The 17,884-nt window shown below is 46.7% G+C and overlaps 1 protein-coding gene across 1 annotated transcript in view; it reads right to left on the bottom strand.

Annotated features, from left to right (window-relative positions):
- Positions 1 to 17,492, bottom strand: part of LOC133554258 (host cell factor 1-like) — a 30,142-nt gene extending 12,650 nt beyond the window's left edge. The window contains exons 1-21 of the mRNA XM_061902768.1: positions 16,760 to 17,492; positions 10,364 to 10,512; positions 9,925 to 10,288; positions 9,747 to 9,831; positions 9,555 to 9,661; positions 7,618 to 7,797; positions 7,219 to 7,533; positions 4,076 to 4,221; positions 3,819 to 3,989; positions 3,516 to 3,743; positions 3,340 to 3,444; positions 3,115 to 3,277; positions 2,830 to 2,942; positions 2,603 to 2,738; positions 2,375 to 2,541; positions 1,043 to 1,205; positions 754 to 851; positions 579 to 668; positions 401 to 490; positions 223 to 312; positions 47 to 130 (exon numbers count right to left, since the gene is read on the bottom strand). Coding sequence (XP_061758752.1) covers positions 47 to 130; positions 223 to 312; positions 401 to 490; positions 579 to 668; positions 754 to 851; positions 1,043 to 1,205; positions 2,375 to 2,541; positions 2,603 to 2,738; positions 2,830 to 2,942; positions 3,115 to 3,277; positions 3,340 to 3,444; positions 3,516 to 3,743; positions 3,819 to 3,989; positions 4,076 to 4,221; positions 7,219 to 7,533; positions 7,618 to 7,797; positions 9,555 to 9,661; positions 9,747 to 9,831; positions 9,925 to 10,288; positions 10,364 to 10,512; positions 16,760 to 16,931 — 3,216 coding nt within the window. The 5' untranslated portion in view covers positions 16,932 to 17,492. The remainder of the gene's footprint in view (positions 1 to 46; positions 131 to 222; positions 313 to 400; positions 491 to 578; positions 669 to 753; positions 852 to 1,042; positions 1,206 to 2,374; positions 2,542 to 2,602; positions 2,739 to 2,829; positions 2,943 to 3,114; positions 3,278 to 3,339; positions 3,445 to 3,515; positions 3,744 to 3,818; positions 3,990 to 4,075; positions 4,222 to 7,218; positions 7,534 to 7,617; positions 7,798 to 9,554; positions 9,662 to 9,746; positions 9,832 to 9,924; positions 10,289 to 10,363; positions 10,513 to 16,759) is intronic.
- Positions 17,493 to 17,884: the final 392 nt, after the last annotated feature.

Raw genomic sequence — 17,884 nt, 5'->3', positions numbered from 1 at the left:
TGCAGAAGAGGCTGGGAATAGGAACCATGGACACCAAAAGCCTCACCTGTGTCAGCCCCCCTGCTCCTGCTGTGGTGGCGGTGTTGGTGGTTCCGGTTTCGTGGGTCTCGCACGGCGGATTGGAGCACACCTGAACAAGAAGAGGGTCAGTGTTCAAAAAGCCCCGCCACCTCCTTCTGCTTACTACCAGCTGACCGTCACTCGACCTCCTACGCCACTCACCTGTTGCATTTGACTCATGCCCGACGACGCCACAGTGGCGGTGTTGGTGGTTCCGGTCTCGTGGGTCTCGCAGGGGGGGTTGGAGCATACCTGAAGAGGACAGTCAGCGGTAAAAGAGTCCCTCATTTCATCATGCTTGTAAGCAGCTAACCATCAATAAAAACTCCTTGCTTCTCACCTTCTGCACTTGACTCATGCCCGACGACGCCACAGTGGCGGTGTTGGTGGTTCCGGTCTCGTGGGTCTCGCAGGGGGGGTTGGAGCATACCTGAAGAGGACAGTCAGCGGTAAAAGAGTCCCTCATTTCATCATGCTTGTAAGCAGCTAACCATCAATAAAAACTCCTTGCTTCTCACCTTCTGCACTTGACTCATGCCCGACGACGCCACAGTGGCGGTGTTGGTGGTTCCGGTCTCGTGGGTCTCGCAGGGGGGGTTGGAACATACCTGAAGAGGACAGTCAGTGGTAAAGGAGCCCCTCCTTTCATCATGCTTGTGAGCATGTGACCAATTAACACTCCTTGCTTCTCACCTTCAGTACCTGACCTGTGCCAGCCGTCGCCACCGTGGCGGTGTTAGTGGTGCCGGTCTCGTGGGTCTCACAGGGCGGGTTGGAGCAGACCAGGGTCACTGTAGCATGAAATAGAAACTGTTAAAAGCTTGAAAGCAACAGGTCGGTGTCTACTACACAACAACAACATGTCCCACAATGCATCAGCCACAATGCTGACAAGACACGGCATGAGGAAGGGTGATTCCAGAACAGGTGAAAAAGTTTGGACCTCGTCCCAACAGTACTAGTTGATACGGTGGCGTCCTACCAGTGGCTGCGGCGTCTTCCGTCTCGGCCTCTGCACTGCTGCTGGTTAGCGTGCTTGTCATAGTTCCCGGTTCTTCTGACGTAGGAGAGGCCATGATTGCGACGGGCAGATCCTGGACTAGTGGCTGGGATTCGGCGCCGCTCGGGGTGGTGATCAGAGTCACCTAGGAGGACACAAGCGCAGTTCACTACAGATCCTTACAGACTACGGGTGTAACGGTACGTGTATTTGTATTGAACCGTTTCGGTACGGGGGTTCGGTTCGGAGGTGTACCGAACGAGTTTTATGTTAGGTAGCGCACCGCAGGTTGTGTAAACAATGCAGAGCGAAGCACAACACATGGCAGGCTAGCAGCGACCGGGCTAGGTCAACATGCAAAAGCCAGAGCTGGAAGACCCTCCTGCCTCTTTAACATCTCCCGTTTGAGATCACTTTGGCTGCGTGGTGCGATACAACAATGGAAGACGGAGGTTTGCTGACATTGTTCAGCAGCAGCAGGGTACGCTTCTGCCCACACGTCAAACATTCTAACCCCTTTGAAGCGTCACCACCGCATTCAAGCAGCCTCTCCTCGGCGAGTCAGGCAGGGCTGAAGAAATAACAAATGTTTTTATAGCAGCAGATTTAAGACCATCCATCCTTCCATTTCCTACCGCTTGTCCCGCTCGGGGTTGCAGGGGGTTGCTGTATTGCATTAAAAACTAAATTTTGACCAACTTCTATGGTGGAAGAACAATGAGCCTATATATCCTCTTACTGCAAAGTTAGCCATGCTGGGGGGAGAAAAGAAAAGTTAATCTGAGGCTGAGTTGACTTGAAACTGTTTAATGTTGCACTTTTTATATGTAGAACAAAAGTTTTGTCATTTAATTTAATCTGAGCAACAACTTGAGGCAGTTTAATGTTGATTAACATGGACCCCGATTTAAACAACTTGGAAAAACTTATTCTGGTCTTACCATTTAGTGGTCAATTGTACGGAATATGTACTGTACTGTGAAATTTACTAATAAAAGTCTCAATCAATCAATCAAAAAAAGCACTTTATATGTAGAAAGGTGTTGTTAAGAAACCATTCTGAGCCTTATCTTATTTAGTTTTTATTTTATTTATGTTGACCACATTAACCTTGGCAATGGACCCTGTGTGTATACGTATGGTATGCCAGTTTACAAATCTGGTAAATAAATAACGCCAAAATGTATAATTTGTTGTTTTCTTACTGTACCGAAAATGAACCTAACTGTGACCTCCAAACCGAAGTACGTACCGAACCGAAATTTTTGTGTACCGTTACACCCCTATTACAGACAGTGGGGAGGTGTGTCCAACCTGCTTGGGTCCGGAAATTGCAGCTGTCGATGTGGTGACCTGGCCGGCGAGCGTGGCGATGGTGGCCAGAGTGGTGATGGGCGTGGCCAGCGAGGCATTAATGTTGGAGGCTGCGCCCGCCACCGTGTTGGATACACTTCCGGTTATCGTTCCCAGACTGGACATACCTGTGCGGACAGAAGACATGTATTTTCTGTGAGAAACCACGAGGGGTATCAGGTGTTTTACCTGTCGTCGCCTTGACAACCAACGTAGTGACGCCTGGCTTGGCTCCGGTGACACCCGGCGTCACTAGTCTGACTCCGGCCTTCGGGACAGTCCTAAGGATGGTACCTGCCGTCCCTGGAGCCCCTTTCAACACCACCTGCACGAGATGGGAAAAGTCACGTGACCCCTTGTTGCGACGCGTCCTTGTTTCTATGGTAACAGCCGGAAGCTGAACAGGCAAGGCTCACCTGTGTGACGCCTGCTTGGCCTGCGGAGATTTTGGGGACCGTGGTGATTATTTTTCCTGCGGTGCCAGGCGTCATCACCTTGGTAGTGAGGATGGTGATTGGACAGTTGCCACCTGCAGGGAGAGGAGCTCCAGTCAGGTAAACTACTCTCTGCTAATGCTTATCGAGGGTGCACACAATTCAGACTCATTTTGCACAGGATCAATAGGACCTGTCATTGATTAACTATTCTGGTAACAGAGATGATGCTCGTTAACATTTCAGACACCTGCGCCGCCATCGTACCTGCTGCCCCCTGCAGTGCCGACATGGGGATGGTCTTGATGATGGTGGTGCCAGGTTTGGTGACCATGGAGCCGGCCTGTGGGCTGCTGAGCACAGTGGTCTGTTTGCCGTCTGCAGAGGTCACCAACTTCAGGATGGTCCCCGCAGGGAGGGCACCCTTTGCCTGATATATGCACAACGCAGTGAGCGTACACGCTGACAGAAACGCAAGTCACCTAACCGTACCTGCAGGATCTGAGCTACCGAGCTGCCCGCGCTCTGACCGGCGACCGTGACGGTATGGGCAGGTTTGGTCTGCATCACTGACATCACTTTGCCCAGGTTGCTGATCTGAAAGGTGGGGAGTGTGTGTTACCGCCGCATAGAGCCAGGGAGGCCAGCTTCAGCTGACATTTACTCACAAGAGTGCCGCCCGCTCCCATCCCCAGTGGGCTGTTGACCAGCGTGTAGGTCTTGGTGACGCCGCCCACAACTGTGGTGACCACCTGGGTCTGAGGGGAGACAGTCACCGTTCCGGACTTGTGCACCGTGATGATTGGTCGGCCGGGCGTGCCGGAGGCGGAGACAACAGTTGCCCCGCCCACTTGAGCAGCGGCCGTTTTCAGGATGCGAGTCGCCGAGTTGCCGACCTGCCAAGACAGAAAGTCCAAATGAAGTCAGGGGCTGGTCCTTGTTGGCCCGCGTCCTTTCCTTCAACTTCCTACCATGGTGACGGGAAGGCTAACAGATCCCGGACTGACTGCCATGGTCTTGACTATGGTGGCCCCCGCTGGCATGTTGAGCACGGTGGCTGTGGCGGGCGGAATCTTGCGGGTGGCTGCAGCCGCCGCCGCCAGCGCCGCCATGCCGCTCATCTGTGGACTGCTGCCTATCGGCTGAGAGGAAACACCACGTTGCAACGTTTAGTCTTCACTGCAAAATGTTGCGCCTTTTTGTTTTGATTTCGAAGAATTCGACCTACTGTGGTTTGTCCGACCTGCGCGGGCACCACCATGCGAACACCTGCAGGCAGTGTGGTCACAGCGACAGGGGACTTGGGCGCGGCCTGGCGCACCGTGACGATGGAGGCGCCCCCCGCTGCTCCTTGTGTGGCCAACTTGAGGACTGCTATGGAAAAAAAACAGGATCCAGCTCACTCCTCACACTAATCAAACTTTATTTACATCGCACTTTTCATACATATAAAATGTTGCACTCAATGCTTTTCATTTTTAAAACCAGTGCCTCCCACCCTCTTTACATGATCCCAGGTTAAAACAGCCACTTTAAACCCTCTTTTCCATCTATCTACCAAACACATGCACACATAGTAAAAGCCGTGTAAAAAATGTGTGGCTGAGCGTGGAAGAACCAGGTGAGAGTCAGGAGCTGAATGAGCAAGTAACTGTTGCATGAAGGGTGGCCGCGGCGACTCTTCCCCAGGGCACACCGCGAGTGGCCAGGGAGTCCTTTTTGCCAAAGAACCCATGAGAGAGAGCCATAAGTAAAGATTTAAAAAAACGCTTGAAAGATGCAGCTAATGGGAGTCATCGTTGTAGCCTTCAAAGCCTCTAAAACAACTTCAAAACCCTCCTATACACACTGCAAGTATCTATATAACGTAGTAACAGACACCTTCATAACAATATGTAATATGTACAATATACACACTGCAAGTATATATATATATAAATATGTATATATATATATATATATATATATATATATATATAATGTAGTAACAGACACCTTCATAACAGTAATATGTACAATATACACACTGCAAGTATCTATATAACGTAGCAACAGACACCTTCATAACAATATGTAATATATATACACTGCAAGTACATACATAATGTAGTAAAGTTAAAGTACCAATGTTTGTCACACACACACTAGGTGTGGTGAAATTTGTCCTGTGCATTTGACCTATCCCCTTGATCACCCCTTGGGAGGTGAGGGGAGCAGTGGGCAGCAGCGGTGCCGCGCCCGGGAAATATTTATTGTGATTTAAACCCCAATTCCAACCCTTGATGCTGAGTGCCAAGCAGGGAGGTAATGGGTCCCATTTTTTTTTTATAGTCCTTGGTATGACTCGGCCGGGGTTTGAACTCACAACCTACCGATCTTAGGGCGGACACTCTAACCACTAAGCCACTGAGAATAATGTAGTAACAGACAACTTCATAACAATATGTAATATGTTCAAAACTTACTCGCAGACTTAGATTGAACAGACCAAATTGGAACGCTCAGCACATGTATTAATCCTAAAAGGGCGTATGCACAAACAGGATTGGTTTATTGCTTTTGTTGTGTAAAAAAGATGTTAAAAAAGGTTTACCGTAGAATCGAATCGTTTGTACACTATCAAATCTTTATTATTCGGTTTCTAAAACATATTGTTTTCCAATGGTATGGTAATTGTATTGTAACGCATGTATCTAGATGTGTATTGACTGCTCCGTCACAAAGAGCACCACCAAAAAACATACCGTATTTTTCGGACAACAAAGCGCACTTAAATCCTTTCATTTTCTCAAAACTCGACGGTGCGCCTAATGTACGGAATCATTTGGGAAGTTATTTTATTTGGTACATTGAAAATGATAAGTGTGATCAGATGGCAGTCACACATAAGAGATACGTATAGACTGCAAAATGACTCAAGTAAACAACACCAACATTTTTATATCCATTCATTTTCTACCGCTTGTCCTTTTCGGGGCCACGGGTGGTGCTGGAGCCTATCTCAGTTGCATTCAGGCGAAAGGCTGTGTACACTCTGGACAAGGTGCCACCTCATCGCAGGGCCAAGACAGATAGACAGACAACATTCACACACTAGGGCCAATTTAGTGTTGCCAATCAACCTATCTCCAGGTGCATGTTTTTGGAGGTGGGAAAAAGCCGGAGTACCCGAAGGGGAACCCACGCAGTCACGGGGAGAACATGCAAACTCTACACAGAAAGATCCTGAGCCCAGGATCAAACCCAGGACCTTTGTATTGTGAGGCACATTTACCAACCCCTATCCCACCGTGCTGTCCCAAAATTGTATATGTTCCATTGAATATATAGAACATTACACAAGGGGCTCAAAAAACTATCAAAATGTTTTAGTAGGACTTTGGTAGGCTATGGAGCCGCACCGCTTGATGAATACGAGTATTATTAACAGTTAAGACATTATCGGGCGACATCATCTGGCGTTTTGTTTCACAATAATGTACAAAAGCAACTGGTCTTAACTTCTGGTACCCGCTGATCTGTTTTTGAGATCTGCATAAGTCCTGAAAATTTGTATGCATCACCTTTGTAGTCCGTGGCGACAAGCTTCTTCTTTTTCTCTATCTTCTTGTTATGGGACAGTCACCCTCCGCTGCTGCCATTTCTAATATAATGTACTGTAAAGTTCTTACTTATATCTGTCAGTAAATTCGCCATGAAAGCATAAAAACATACCGGTGTCAGGAGTTTACATTATTTACCCAAGGAACTTTAGTTAATAGGAAGTTCCGGTCGGACGGTTTTTCACGGGACATGTTTCCTGCGTTAGTTGTTGTACCAGTGAGCCACGGATGTGGAGATGCTGCTCCGTTATTGCTTGAAGTAAAGTCTGAATGTCATTAAAACAGTTAGCTCCATCTTTTTTCACACTTCTTTCACTCCCGTCCTTGCACGCTACACCGCTACAACAAAGATGACGGGACGAAGACGATGTCGAAGACCTATAGTCCGGAATATATGGTACGTTTCAGCTTGTGAACATTTGAAGAAACATCACCAACCAGTGGCAGCTATGTAGCATTGCAACAACAAATAGCTAACCTGAGGGGATATTTTAAAGTTAAAATTTAAACTACCAATGATTGTCAGAAACACACTAAGTGTGGTGAAATTAACCTCTACATTTGACCCATCCCCTTGTTCACCCCCTGGAAGGTGAAGGGAGCAGTGAACAGCAGTGGTGGCCGAGCCCAGGAATCATTTTAGACGCCTGACTAAAATAAAGTGCATTGGAATGCTACTCACCATTAGCTATCCGACAAAGAAAATATCACCACTAAAAAAGAAAGCCAAATAAAAGCATGTTGACGTACACCAACACATAAAACTCACCTGGGCCTTTCGCGCTAGCTGCCAACGGGGTGGCAGATGTGACTGCTGTGGGGGAGGGTACCAGCGTGATGCCAGACAACTGGGGGGTTTTGTTAGTAGGACTGGCTGCGACAGGGGCGGGGCTCTTGGGCGAGATGGCGCCGGCAGTGGCGGTGGCGGCGGTGCTGGCCGCGCTTGCCGTAGGCGGGGTAGGAATGTCGTACTTCTGTATCTGCAGCAGGTAGGTGTCGGCGGTCTGCGACGGCCCCCAGCTCACCTCCAGAGACGACGTGTTGGCCCGCACCAGCTGCACCCGCGACGGAGCGCTGGGACGCTCTGATGAGACACAAGTGAGGTCGTTTAAAAAAACAAGTGAGGGTTGTTCGCGGAGCGTCGAAACGGGCAGGCGCCAGCACTCACGTGTCTCCAGGTACCACAGGTCCTTGCAGCACACCTGGTTGTTCCAAGCCTTCCTGTAGCCGTCTCGTCCGCTCCAGATGTAAACTCTGGAGTTGATGGCCACACTGCAGTGGCCCGCACGAGCCCGAGGGATGTTCTCCTCTATGCTGTCCATCTGCACCGTCTCCCAGCACAGCGTGTCTGTCCACACACATTGTGTCTTATTAAGCCACCAGGCAGCACAGTTCAGCTTAGGGACGGACTTTTGCCAATTGAGAGCTGATTAATCACATCTTTAAAGGGGAACTGCACTTTATTGTAAAATTTTACCTATCATACACAATCTCTAAGACAAAAACACATACAGTACAGGCCAAAAGTTTGGACACACCTTCTCATTCAATGCATATTATTTATTTTCATGACTACTTTGTCACTTTAAAACTATGAATGTACACATGGGGACGGCGTGGCGCAGTGGTAGAGTGGCCGTGCGCAACCCGAGGGTCCCTGGTTCAATCCCCACCTAGTACCAACCTCGTCATGTCTGTTTTGTCCTGAGCAAGACACTTCACCCTTGCTCCTGATGGGTGCTGGTTAGCGCCTTGCATGGCAGCTCCCTCCATCAGTGTGTGAATGTGTGTGTGAATGGGTAAATGTGGAAGTAGTGTCAAAGCGCTTTGAGTACCTTGAAGGTAGAAAAGCGCTATACAAGTACAACCCATTTATGTATAGTTTTGTACTCAACAAAAAAAAGTAGAAGTCACCGAAAACGTGTTATTTTATAGTTTCGTCAAAATAGCCAACCTTTGCTATGATTACTTTTTCGCACACTTTTGGCATTCTCTCCATGAGCTTCAAGAAGTCACCTGAAAGGGGTTTCACTTCACAGGTGTTCTTGAAGCTCATGGAGAGAATGCCAAGAGTGTGCAGAGCAGTAATCAGAGCAAAGGTTGGCTATTTTGAAGAAACTAGAATATAAAACATATTTTCAGTTATTTCACCTTTTATTGTTAAGCACATAACTCCACATGTGTTCATTCATAGCGTTGATGCCTTCAGTGACAAACTAAATGATAAATAAATGGGTTGTACTTGTATAGCGTTTTTCTACCTTCAAGGTACTCAAAGCGCTTTTGACACTACTTCCACATTTACCCATTCACACACACATTCGCACACTGATGGAGGGAGCTGCCATGCAAGGCGCTAACCAGCACCCATCAGGAGCAAGGGTGAAGTGTCTTGCTCAAGGACACAACGGACATGACGAGGTTGGTACTAGGTGGGGATTGAACCAGGGACCCTCGGGTTGCGCACGGCCACTCTTCCACTGCGCCACGCCGTCCCCAATAAACTAAAATGTAAATAGTCATGAAAATAAGGAAAACAAATTGAAAGAGGAGGTGGGTCCAAACTTTTGGCCTGTCCATCCATCCATTTTCCCTTTTGGGGTCGCTGGAGCCTATCTCAGCTGCATTCGGGCAGTAGGTGGGGTACACCCTGAACAAGTCGCCACCTCATCGCAGGGCCAACAAATATAGACAGACAACATTCACACTCACATTCACACACTAGGGCCAATTTAAGTGTTGCCAATCAACCTATCCCCAGGTGCATGTCTTTGGAGGTGGGAGGAAGCTGGAGTACCCGGAGGGAACCCACGCAGTCACGGAGAGAACATGCAAACTCCACACAGAAAGATCCCGAGCCTGGGACTGAACCCAGGACTGCTTAAGACCTTCTTATTGTGAGGCAGATGCACTTACCCCTCCAACACCGTGCTGCCCAATTTTGGCTTGTACTGTACATAAATTAAAGATGCATCAATAATGTTTTTTTAACCAAATGGTAGCTCCTGAATCGTGAGGTGCTCAAAGATTCCCACGTCCACTTACTCGTATCGGGCAGCTAGTGTGCCTTGTATACAATAAGTAATAGCCATGGGTCATCGGTACCTAGGTTGAGGCAAGCCAGTGTGTTGGTGCACTTCCACTCCTTCTCGTGCGTCGCCACTTTGATGTCGTCCATCACCAGAGGAACCCACCCTCCAAATACGAACATTCTGATGGGCAGACAGACAGACAGGCATGCAGGAGATGAGACAGTCACTCCAAAGCTGATGTCGCGGTGTCTTGGCATCACGTTACTTGTTATGGACGGCGGTGGCGGAGTGCAGGCTGCGGGGGAGCGGGGCGGTCCCACTGAGCGTGGGCTTGCTCCAGACGAGTGAGTCTGTGACATAAATGAAAAGACAAAGCTGTTATAAATGTTGCACACGTGCTACATTAGCCGTGAGGTGACACGCAGTGGCGTCGGCGGTCTCACCGATGTCGAGCATCCACAGGTCACCCAGCCGACAGCCGCTCATGCCGCCGTAGATGACCAGACGGTTCCCGCCGCGCCCGCTGGCCACCACTGCCGTGTGACTCTCCCTGGGCGGTGGCGGCTGGCCGGACGTCACCGGAAGGTCCCAGCTGACCACGCTGGAGCCCTGACGCAGCTCCAAACAGTACAGGTCATTCAGATACCTCGGAATGTTGTTTTTGGGGTCCTCGCTGTCATTGGCCAGTCCACCAAACAGGAAGCAGCGGCTTCCGATCAGAGAGAAGCTGTGGCCGAGACGAGGGCAGGGCAGCGGGTTGTTCTTCGGAGCTTTCGCTTTCAGACGCTTCCACTCCCAGCGACTGGCCTGATAGGCGACATTTGACATTTAAATCGCAGCTGTCTCAAAATGAAAGAGCCCCCAGTGAGTGACGTTACTGACCTGCAACTCGTACAAGTCGTTGCTGTATTTTCCGTATTCCACCATGCCTCCAAACACCAGCAGCCTGGTGCCGTCACACACAAAGCCGTAAGCGGCACAACCGGGCGGGATGTCGCCTCGCACCGCGGGTATGAACCACTGGTTGGTAGCTGTGTGGGGGTGGGGACACCAATTGATGAGACCTGGGATATTCAACCTTGCCAACACAAACTCAACCTGAACATACATTTGTTTTCTGTGACTACATTCGGCTGCCATGTTGGCAAATGTGCAAAGCTTACCACTTAAAAAGCCAGGCTGCAGTGTCACTTCCTAATCCTTTATACAGTGTTGGCGTTAACGCAATTTTTGTGTCTTTTTACGCTTTTGAAATTCCTGAAGGCCTTTTTAACCACATTAGCTGTACTATAAGGTTGAGCTTACCCGCTTACCCACCTCAATGCTTTTGAAGCATTGGAAGGGGTGAATATTGTCTTAAATTGAAGATGTCAAAAAAAAAAGACCATAATCAATAATAATGATCATATTGACTATGAAAACCCCATTTACTAATGAAAGAAGGGCATTCTTATTAAACAGCCATACATGTCACACTAAGGGTGGCGGTATGAACAACTCCAACACTGTCATAAATATGTGCCATATAGTGAAACCACACAAAAAAACAATGACAAACACATTTCGGGAGAATATTTGCATCGCAACACAACATAAACATAACAGAACAAATCCCCTGAATTCCCTGCAGTACAAACTCTTCCAGGATACTACAGGGTGTGATTATAAATGTGACCAGTAGATGGCAGTCAAACATAAGAAATATGACTCAAGTAAACAACACCAACTTTTTAACTGTTCCATTGAAAATATAGAACTTTACACACAGCGCTCAAAAATCTATCAATATGTCTAAGTGCCATTTGTAATATAAAGTAGTGTAAAGTTCTTACTTATATCTGTCATTTAACTCTCCATGAAAGCACTAAAACATACTGGTGTAATGAGTTTGCATTATATACCCAAGGAACTTTAGTTATTAGAGTTCTGGTCGGACGGTTTTTCACTAGACACATTTCCGCTGCATTTGTTTCCGGATGAGAAGATGATGCTCCGTTATTGATTGAAGTAAAGTCTGATTGTCATTAAAACAGTTAGCTCCATCTTTTGACACTTCTTCCACTCCCGTCCTTGCACGCTACACTCCTACAACAAAGATGACGGGGAGAATACACAGTTGAAGTGGAGGCACGTTAATAAGACCGCCTACAAAACGGCGCATACTGAAACAACTGTCAGAAAGCGACTTGAATTAGTGAAGTGAATTATATTTTTATATAGCGCTTTTTCTCTAGTGACTCAAAGCGATTTACATAGTGAAACCCAATATCTAAGTTACATTTAAACCAGTGTGGGTAGCACTGGGAGCAGGTGGGTAAAGTGTCTTGCCCAAGGACGCAACGGCAGTGACTAGGATGGCGGAAGCGGGGATCGAACCTGCAACCCTCAAGTTGCTGGCACGGCCGCTCTACCAACCAAGCTATAACTTGAAGATGATCTGTAAAACATCATCTATGCAACATTTTGACCAAAAAAACACCATTATATGTTATGTAGACCACAAGGAAGTCTTTTACATTTAGAAAATAAATTATATTGACTCCTTTAATGCGCGCTATAATCTGGTGCGCCTGATATATGAAAAAAGATTAAAAACAGACCATTCATCGGCAGTGCGGAAAATACCCCAAATCTGCGGTCCCCTCCAAGGTTTCTCATTCTTAGTGTAGTGCTGAAATCAACCAAACCTAACCCCCCTGCCCCAACCTCCTCCACGTCACATTGTAAATAATGTAAACAATTCAATGTATATACTCTGATGATTAATTTGTGTGGTGACTCTATTATGCTGATAGTATATTTTTGTACCATGAATTGATTAACGTGGACCCCGACTTAAATAAGCTGAAAACTTATTCGGGTGTTACCATTTAGTGATCAATTGTACAGAATATGTACTGTACTATCTACTAATATAAGTTTCAATCAATCAATCAATCAATCAAAGTCCCATTGTGTTGTTTTTCCTTGCCCTCGCACTTCCAACGGGTGTAAAAGAAAGTGCATTTCTATCCCCCTTCAAAAGCGCACTAAAAGAACACCTCCAGGCAACTTCAACTATAAACTAACACCCCCCTCCTCCACATCCCACCTCCCCGGATTGTAAATTATCAAATGTATATACTTGTTCTTATGCTTTCTGAACTCACTATGTTCACTGCTCGCTCGCTGTAAATATACTACCTGGTCAGACCTACACTGTTTCAATGTCCATTTCTCTGACGATGCAATTGTTAATGACTGAAGTACTGATTTCAACCAAACCTAACCCTCCCCCACCACATCCCACCCCCCGGATTGTAAATAATGTAAATAATTCACCACCAGATCCCACCCCCCGGATTGTAAGTATTGTAAATTATTCAATGTATATACTCGCACAATTAACTTGTATGATGACTGTATTATGCTGATAGTATATATATTTGTATTAGGGCTGGGCGATTTATCGATACACACGATATATCGCGGGTTTGTCTCTGTGCGAAATAAAAAATGACTATATCGTGATATTCGAGTATACGTTCTCACGCAGTTGCTTTTAGCTGCGGGCATTACACTACAGGCTCCCCTTCACTCTTTCTTGTCTCTCATTCTCACAAGGACGTAAAACAGGCGCACTTTCTTACACACGTAACATACTGTCACGTCATACGTCACATAGGTATCCGCCCTCCGGAGCAGAGAGGTAGCAGCATGCGTAACGTTAACTGTGATGCTAGCGGAGCCGTGCGAGTGGTAATACAGGAGAAAGAAGGTGCGAATCTGGTACCAAATGAAGGAAATATTAATTCCCAAGAAAAACAGCCGCGGTGGTTCGGCTTCAAGCGGAAAGATGTCTAACAGACAACTTTAATTTGTCAAGTGTGGTGCAGTATAATGAGGTTGCAAAGCTAAAATTAATTTTCACATTTTTTTTCAATACAGTGTAAAACCAAATATTTATTACTTAATATATAGTATTGTTTTAGTTGCTTAAGAAATATTCCTGGCTCCGAATTTGTTCATTGCTATTTTTATGTTTTTGTGCATTACCATTAAACGAACAGGTTACCATCAGTTACTCAGTACTTGAGTAGTTTTTTCACAACATACTTTTTACTTTTACTCAAGTAAATATTTGGGTGACTACTCCTTACTTTTACTTGAGTAATACATCTCTAAAGTAGCAGTACTCTTACTTGAGTACAATTTCTGGCTACTCTACCCACCTCTGTATATAAGTAAACATTGATAGATTGATGTTCACATTTTATCATGTTTCAGGCAGCAGAGACATTAAGGCCGTTAGAGGCCTACTGAAACCCACTACTACCGACCACGCAGTCTGATAGTTTATATATCAATGATGAAATATTAACATTGCAACACATGCCAATATGGCCGGTTTAGTTTACTAAATTACAATATTAAATTTCCCGCGGAGTTTCTTGTTGAAAACGTCGCAGAATGATGACACGTGCACGTGACGTCACGAGTTGGAGGGGCCATATTAGCGCAGCATCACTAGCGGCTAAAAGTCGTCTCTTCTCATTGCGCAATTACACAGTATTCTGGACATCTGTGTTGCTGAATATTTTGCAATTTGTTCAATTAATAATGGAGAAGTCAAAGTAGAAAGATGGCGGTGGGAAGCTTTAGCCGTTAGCCACACAAACACACTGTGTTTCCTTGTTTAAAATTCCTGTAGGTGAAGCTTTACTATGGATCAGAGCGGTCAAGCTAACATGGATCCTGACCACTTGTCAACCGGCAGGTTTCGGTGAGAAAATTGTGGTAAAAAGTAGCCTTTTTCCGGAGATTAGCGGAACTTCTGTCGTGCTGCTGCTGCCGTGACTAATTCCCTCAGAGACTGGCGTCAAGACACCCGTGGACACACCCCTTCGACTATCAGGTACTTTATAATCTCACTAAAACACTAGCAACACAATAGAAAGATAAGGAATTTCCCGGAATTATCCTTGTAAATATGTCTAAAAACATCTGAATCGCTCACAATGCAATCGCCTTTTTTTTTTTAAACTTTATTTTTTTTTCTAGTCCTTCGCTATCAATATCCCCAGCCACGAATCTTTCATCCTCGCTCAAATTAATGGGGAAATTGTTGTTTTCCCGGTCCGAATAGCTCTTTTTGTTGGAGGCTCCCATTATAAACAATGTGAAGATGTGAGGAGCTGTCGCGCCAAAGGTCTTCCCCCCTACAAAAACTGAAGGACCCCAATGAGGGCGTGATAACACCAAGTTATATGACTCCTAAGGGTTACAGCTGCAAAATTAGTGAATCAAAAATAGCTTTAAAGGTTAGCATGCTGGAATGCTAATATTTTTTCCTCACTGTTATTTTTCACCAATGACAATCAGCCAATTATAATACTTTTAAAACAGGCAGCTGTATGGGCTGTTTTAAGCAAGTTATATGACTCTTAAGGGTTACAGCTGCAAAATTAGTGAAGCAAAAATAGCTTGAAAGGTTAGCATGCTGGAATGCTAATATTTTTTCCTCACCGTTATTTTTCACCAATGACAATCAGCCAATTATAATGCCTTTAAAACAGGCAGCTGTTTGGGCTGCTTTAAGGTCCTTTCACCCTCATTGGGGTCCTTCAGGCATTAGAGGGGCTGTCACGCCAAATTTCTTCCGGGGGGAAGGTTTTTGTAAGGGAGAAGAAATTTGGCGTGACAGAGCCCTCACATGGGTGACGTCATCGTCTGCAACTTTTGGTAAAGGCAAGGCTTTTTTATTAGCGACCAAAAGTTGCAAACTTTATCGTGGATGTTCTCTACTAAATCCATCCATCCATTTTCTACTGCTTATTCCCTTTCGGCGTCGCGGGGGGCGCTGGCGCCTATCTCAGCTACAATCGGGCGGAAGGCGGGGTACACCCTGGACAAGTCGCCACCTCATCGCAGGGCCAACACAGATAGGCAGACAACATTCACACACTAGGGCCAATTTAGTGTTGCCAATCATCGTATCCCCAGGTGCATGTTTTTGGAAGTGGGAGGAAGCCGTAGTACCCGGTGGGAACCCACGCATTCACGGGGAGAACATGCAAACTCCACACAGAAAGATCCCGAGCCTGGATTTGAACCCAGGACTGCAATAACTTTGTATTGTGAGGCAGACGCACTAACCCCTCTGGCACCGTGAAGCCCCGAGGCTTATTTCAAAACCGGTAATTTAACATCGCATAAGGGGAAGAAAATTAAGAGCTATTCAGTAGGATTTACATCACATGCAAATTTTTACTGCATATCTTTGGTAAGTACCGGAGTGAGAAGAGGTTTCAAAATAATTAGAGCATGCTTACTTTTACCGCATGCCTTTGGTAAGCGCAGGAGTGAGAAGAGGTCTTAAATTAATTAGCGCCCCGGCGGCAATTCAAGGAAATACGGTATAATATATGTCATATATTATTTGTTATTATTATTGTTTATTGTGAGCGAACTGTGGTGCTAAATTTCCCCCAGGGATCAATAAAGTACTTTCTAGTCCAGGGGTAGGGAACCTATGGCTCTAGAGCCAGATGTGGCTCTTTTGATGACTGCACCTGGCTCTCAGATAAATCTTAGCTGACATTGCTTAACACGATAAGTAATGAATACTTCCGCTGGTAATCCCAGTGTCAAAAATAACGTTCAAAATATAAAACATTCTCATGCATTTTCATCCATCCATCCGGTTTCTACCGCACCTGTTCAAGAAGTCGCATTAATGGTAAGAAGTATTTTATTTATTTTTGGTTAGCCTCAGAATAACAATGTTATTAAAAAGAATAAGAGACTTATTATACTTTAAACATGTTGGTCTTTCTTAAAAAATGTACATATATAGTTGTATTCATTGTTAAAAAAAATAAAATTATATGGCTCTCTTGGAAATACTTTTAAAAATATTTGGCTTGTATGGCTCTCTCAGCCAAAAAGGTTCCCTGTTCTAGTCTATTCTATTTAACGTTGCATTACGGCGCAGTCCAGATGAAGGAGGGGCGTGTCCCCGTGACGTCACGTTGTTTTCAGTAAAAAACGCGCCATTTCTCTCGAGCGCCCACCTCCGAGTTACCGACATTCCTAACAAACATGGTGAATTCATGCCAAAAAAAATGTTATTTTACTACAACACATAAAAGACCACCTGGTTTTATATTCATCTAATGGCACATAACAGACACTCAAAGCGCTCAGCTGCTCGAAGGCCGAGTGCAATGGCGTGAATGTGCACAATGGCCTACTTTAATGAGAGTTTTGAGTAAAATAAAGCATAAATCCAGGGCGCACCTGTGTTGTAGACGTGCAGTTCGTCCACGATGCCCTCGTTGCCGCCGCCGAACACCACCATCAGCTCCTTGATCGCCACGGCCCGGTGGCCATGGCGGGGCCGCGGCACGGGGCCGCTCCAGCCCAGGACGCGCTTCCAGCGGGGCTGGAGCACCGCAGGCTGGACTTCCATGTTCCTCTCCCCGCCAAGTCCGGCACTAAGAACCCGTGTTTGGTGCGAGGTGTGTGGGGTGTGGAGGTTGTGGGAGGGCGGGAGACCACAAAGAGGCTCCGTCCGCGACTAGCTTAGCATTAGCCTGCTAGCTAGCCCGGCTAATTCGACGAGAGGCTGCGGTTACGCGGTGTTGTTAAAAACGCAAAAAGCCGGCGGTAATGTTACCGAATTATTTCGGTGAACTCAACCCCGCCGCGGAATACTCCTTTCAGTCGGTTTTTGTCTCGCTTGTGCCGCTTCTACGGTCGCCTAGCATAGCGCGGGCTGCGGCCAGTCCGCCATTTTGTGCCGGTGTGGGGGGGAAGGTGGGTGGCGCGGTCAGGAAGTGAACACAAAACAGCCGCGGCGGGCGAAACAAAAACCCACCCGGGCCAGGTGGTTGCGCGCGGCGGCCGTGCGAAAGAGCCCTAGTCGGGCGAACGCGATGGTTTCTGTCAAATGCGCGGAGCGGCGCCGTGCGCTGGGCTGAAAGCCGCCATCTTGCTGCTAACAGCAAAGAAAAACGGAGCGCGGGAGGCAAATGGCAGCGGGAGGCAAGCTAGCGGCTAACGCCATGCTAACGGCTAACGTCTAGATCACGAGTGTCAAACTCTGGCCAGCGTGCCATATCTGGCCCGCCGTGTAATTTAATTTGGCCCTTGAGGCAATATCAATTTAGCATTAGGGCTGGCCCGCCGGTGTTATACAGCGTCGGTGCCGCTGTATAACACCGCATTCATCGCTAATACTCATACTTGCCAACCCACCTAATTTTCCCAGTAGACTCCCGAAGTTCAATGCCCCTCCCGAAAATCTCCCGGGGCAACTATTCTCGCAAATTCATACCGATTTCCACCTGGACAACTATATTGGGGGCGTGCATTTAAGGCACTGCCTTTAGCGTTCTCTACAACCTGTCGTCACGTCCGCTT

Source organism: Nerophis ophidion, linkage group LG06, assembly GCF_033978795.1.
Source record: "Nerophis ophidion isolate RoL-2023_Sa linkage group LG06, RoL_Noph_v1.0, whole genome shotgun sequence".
Taxonomy (NCBI): domain Eukaryota; kingdom Metazoa; phylum Chordata; class Actinopteri; order Syngnathiformes; family Syngnathidae; genus Nerophis; species Nerophis ophidion.
This window is presented reverse-complemented; position numbering and strand designations above follow the sequence as displayed.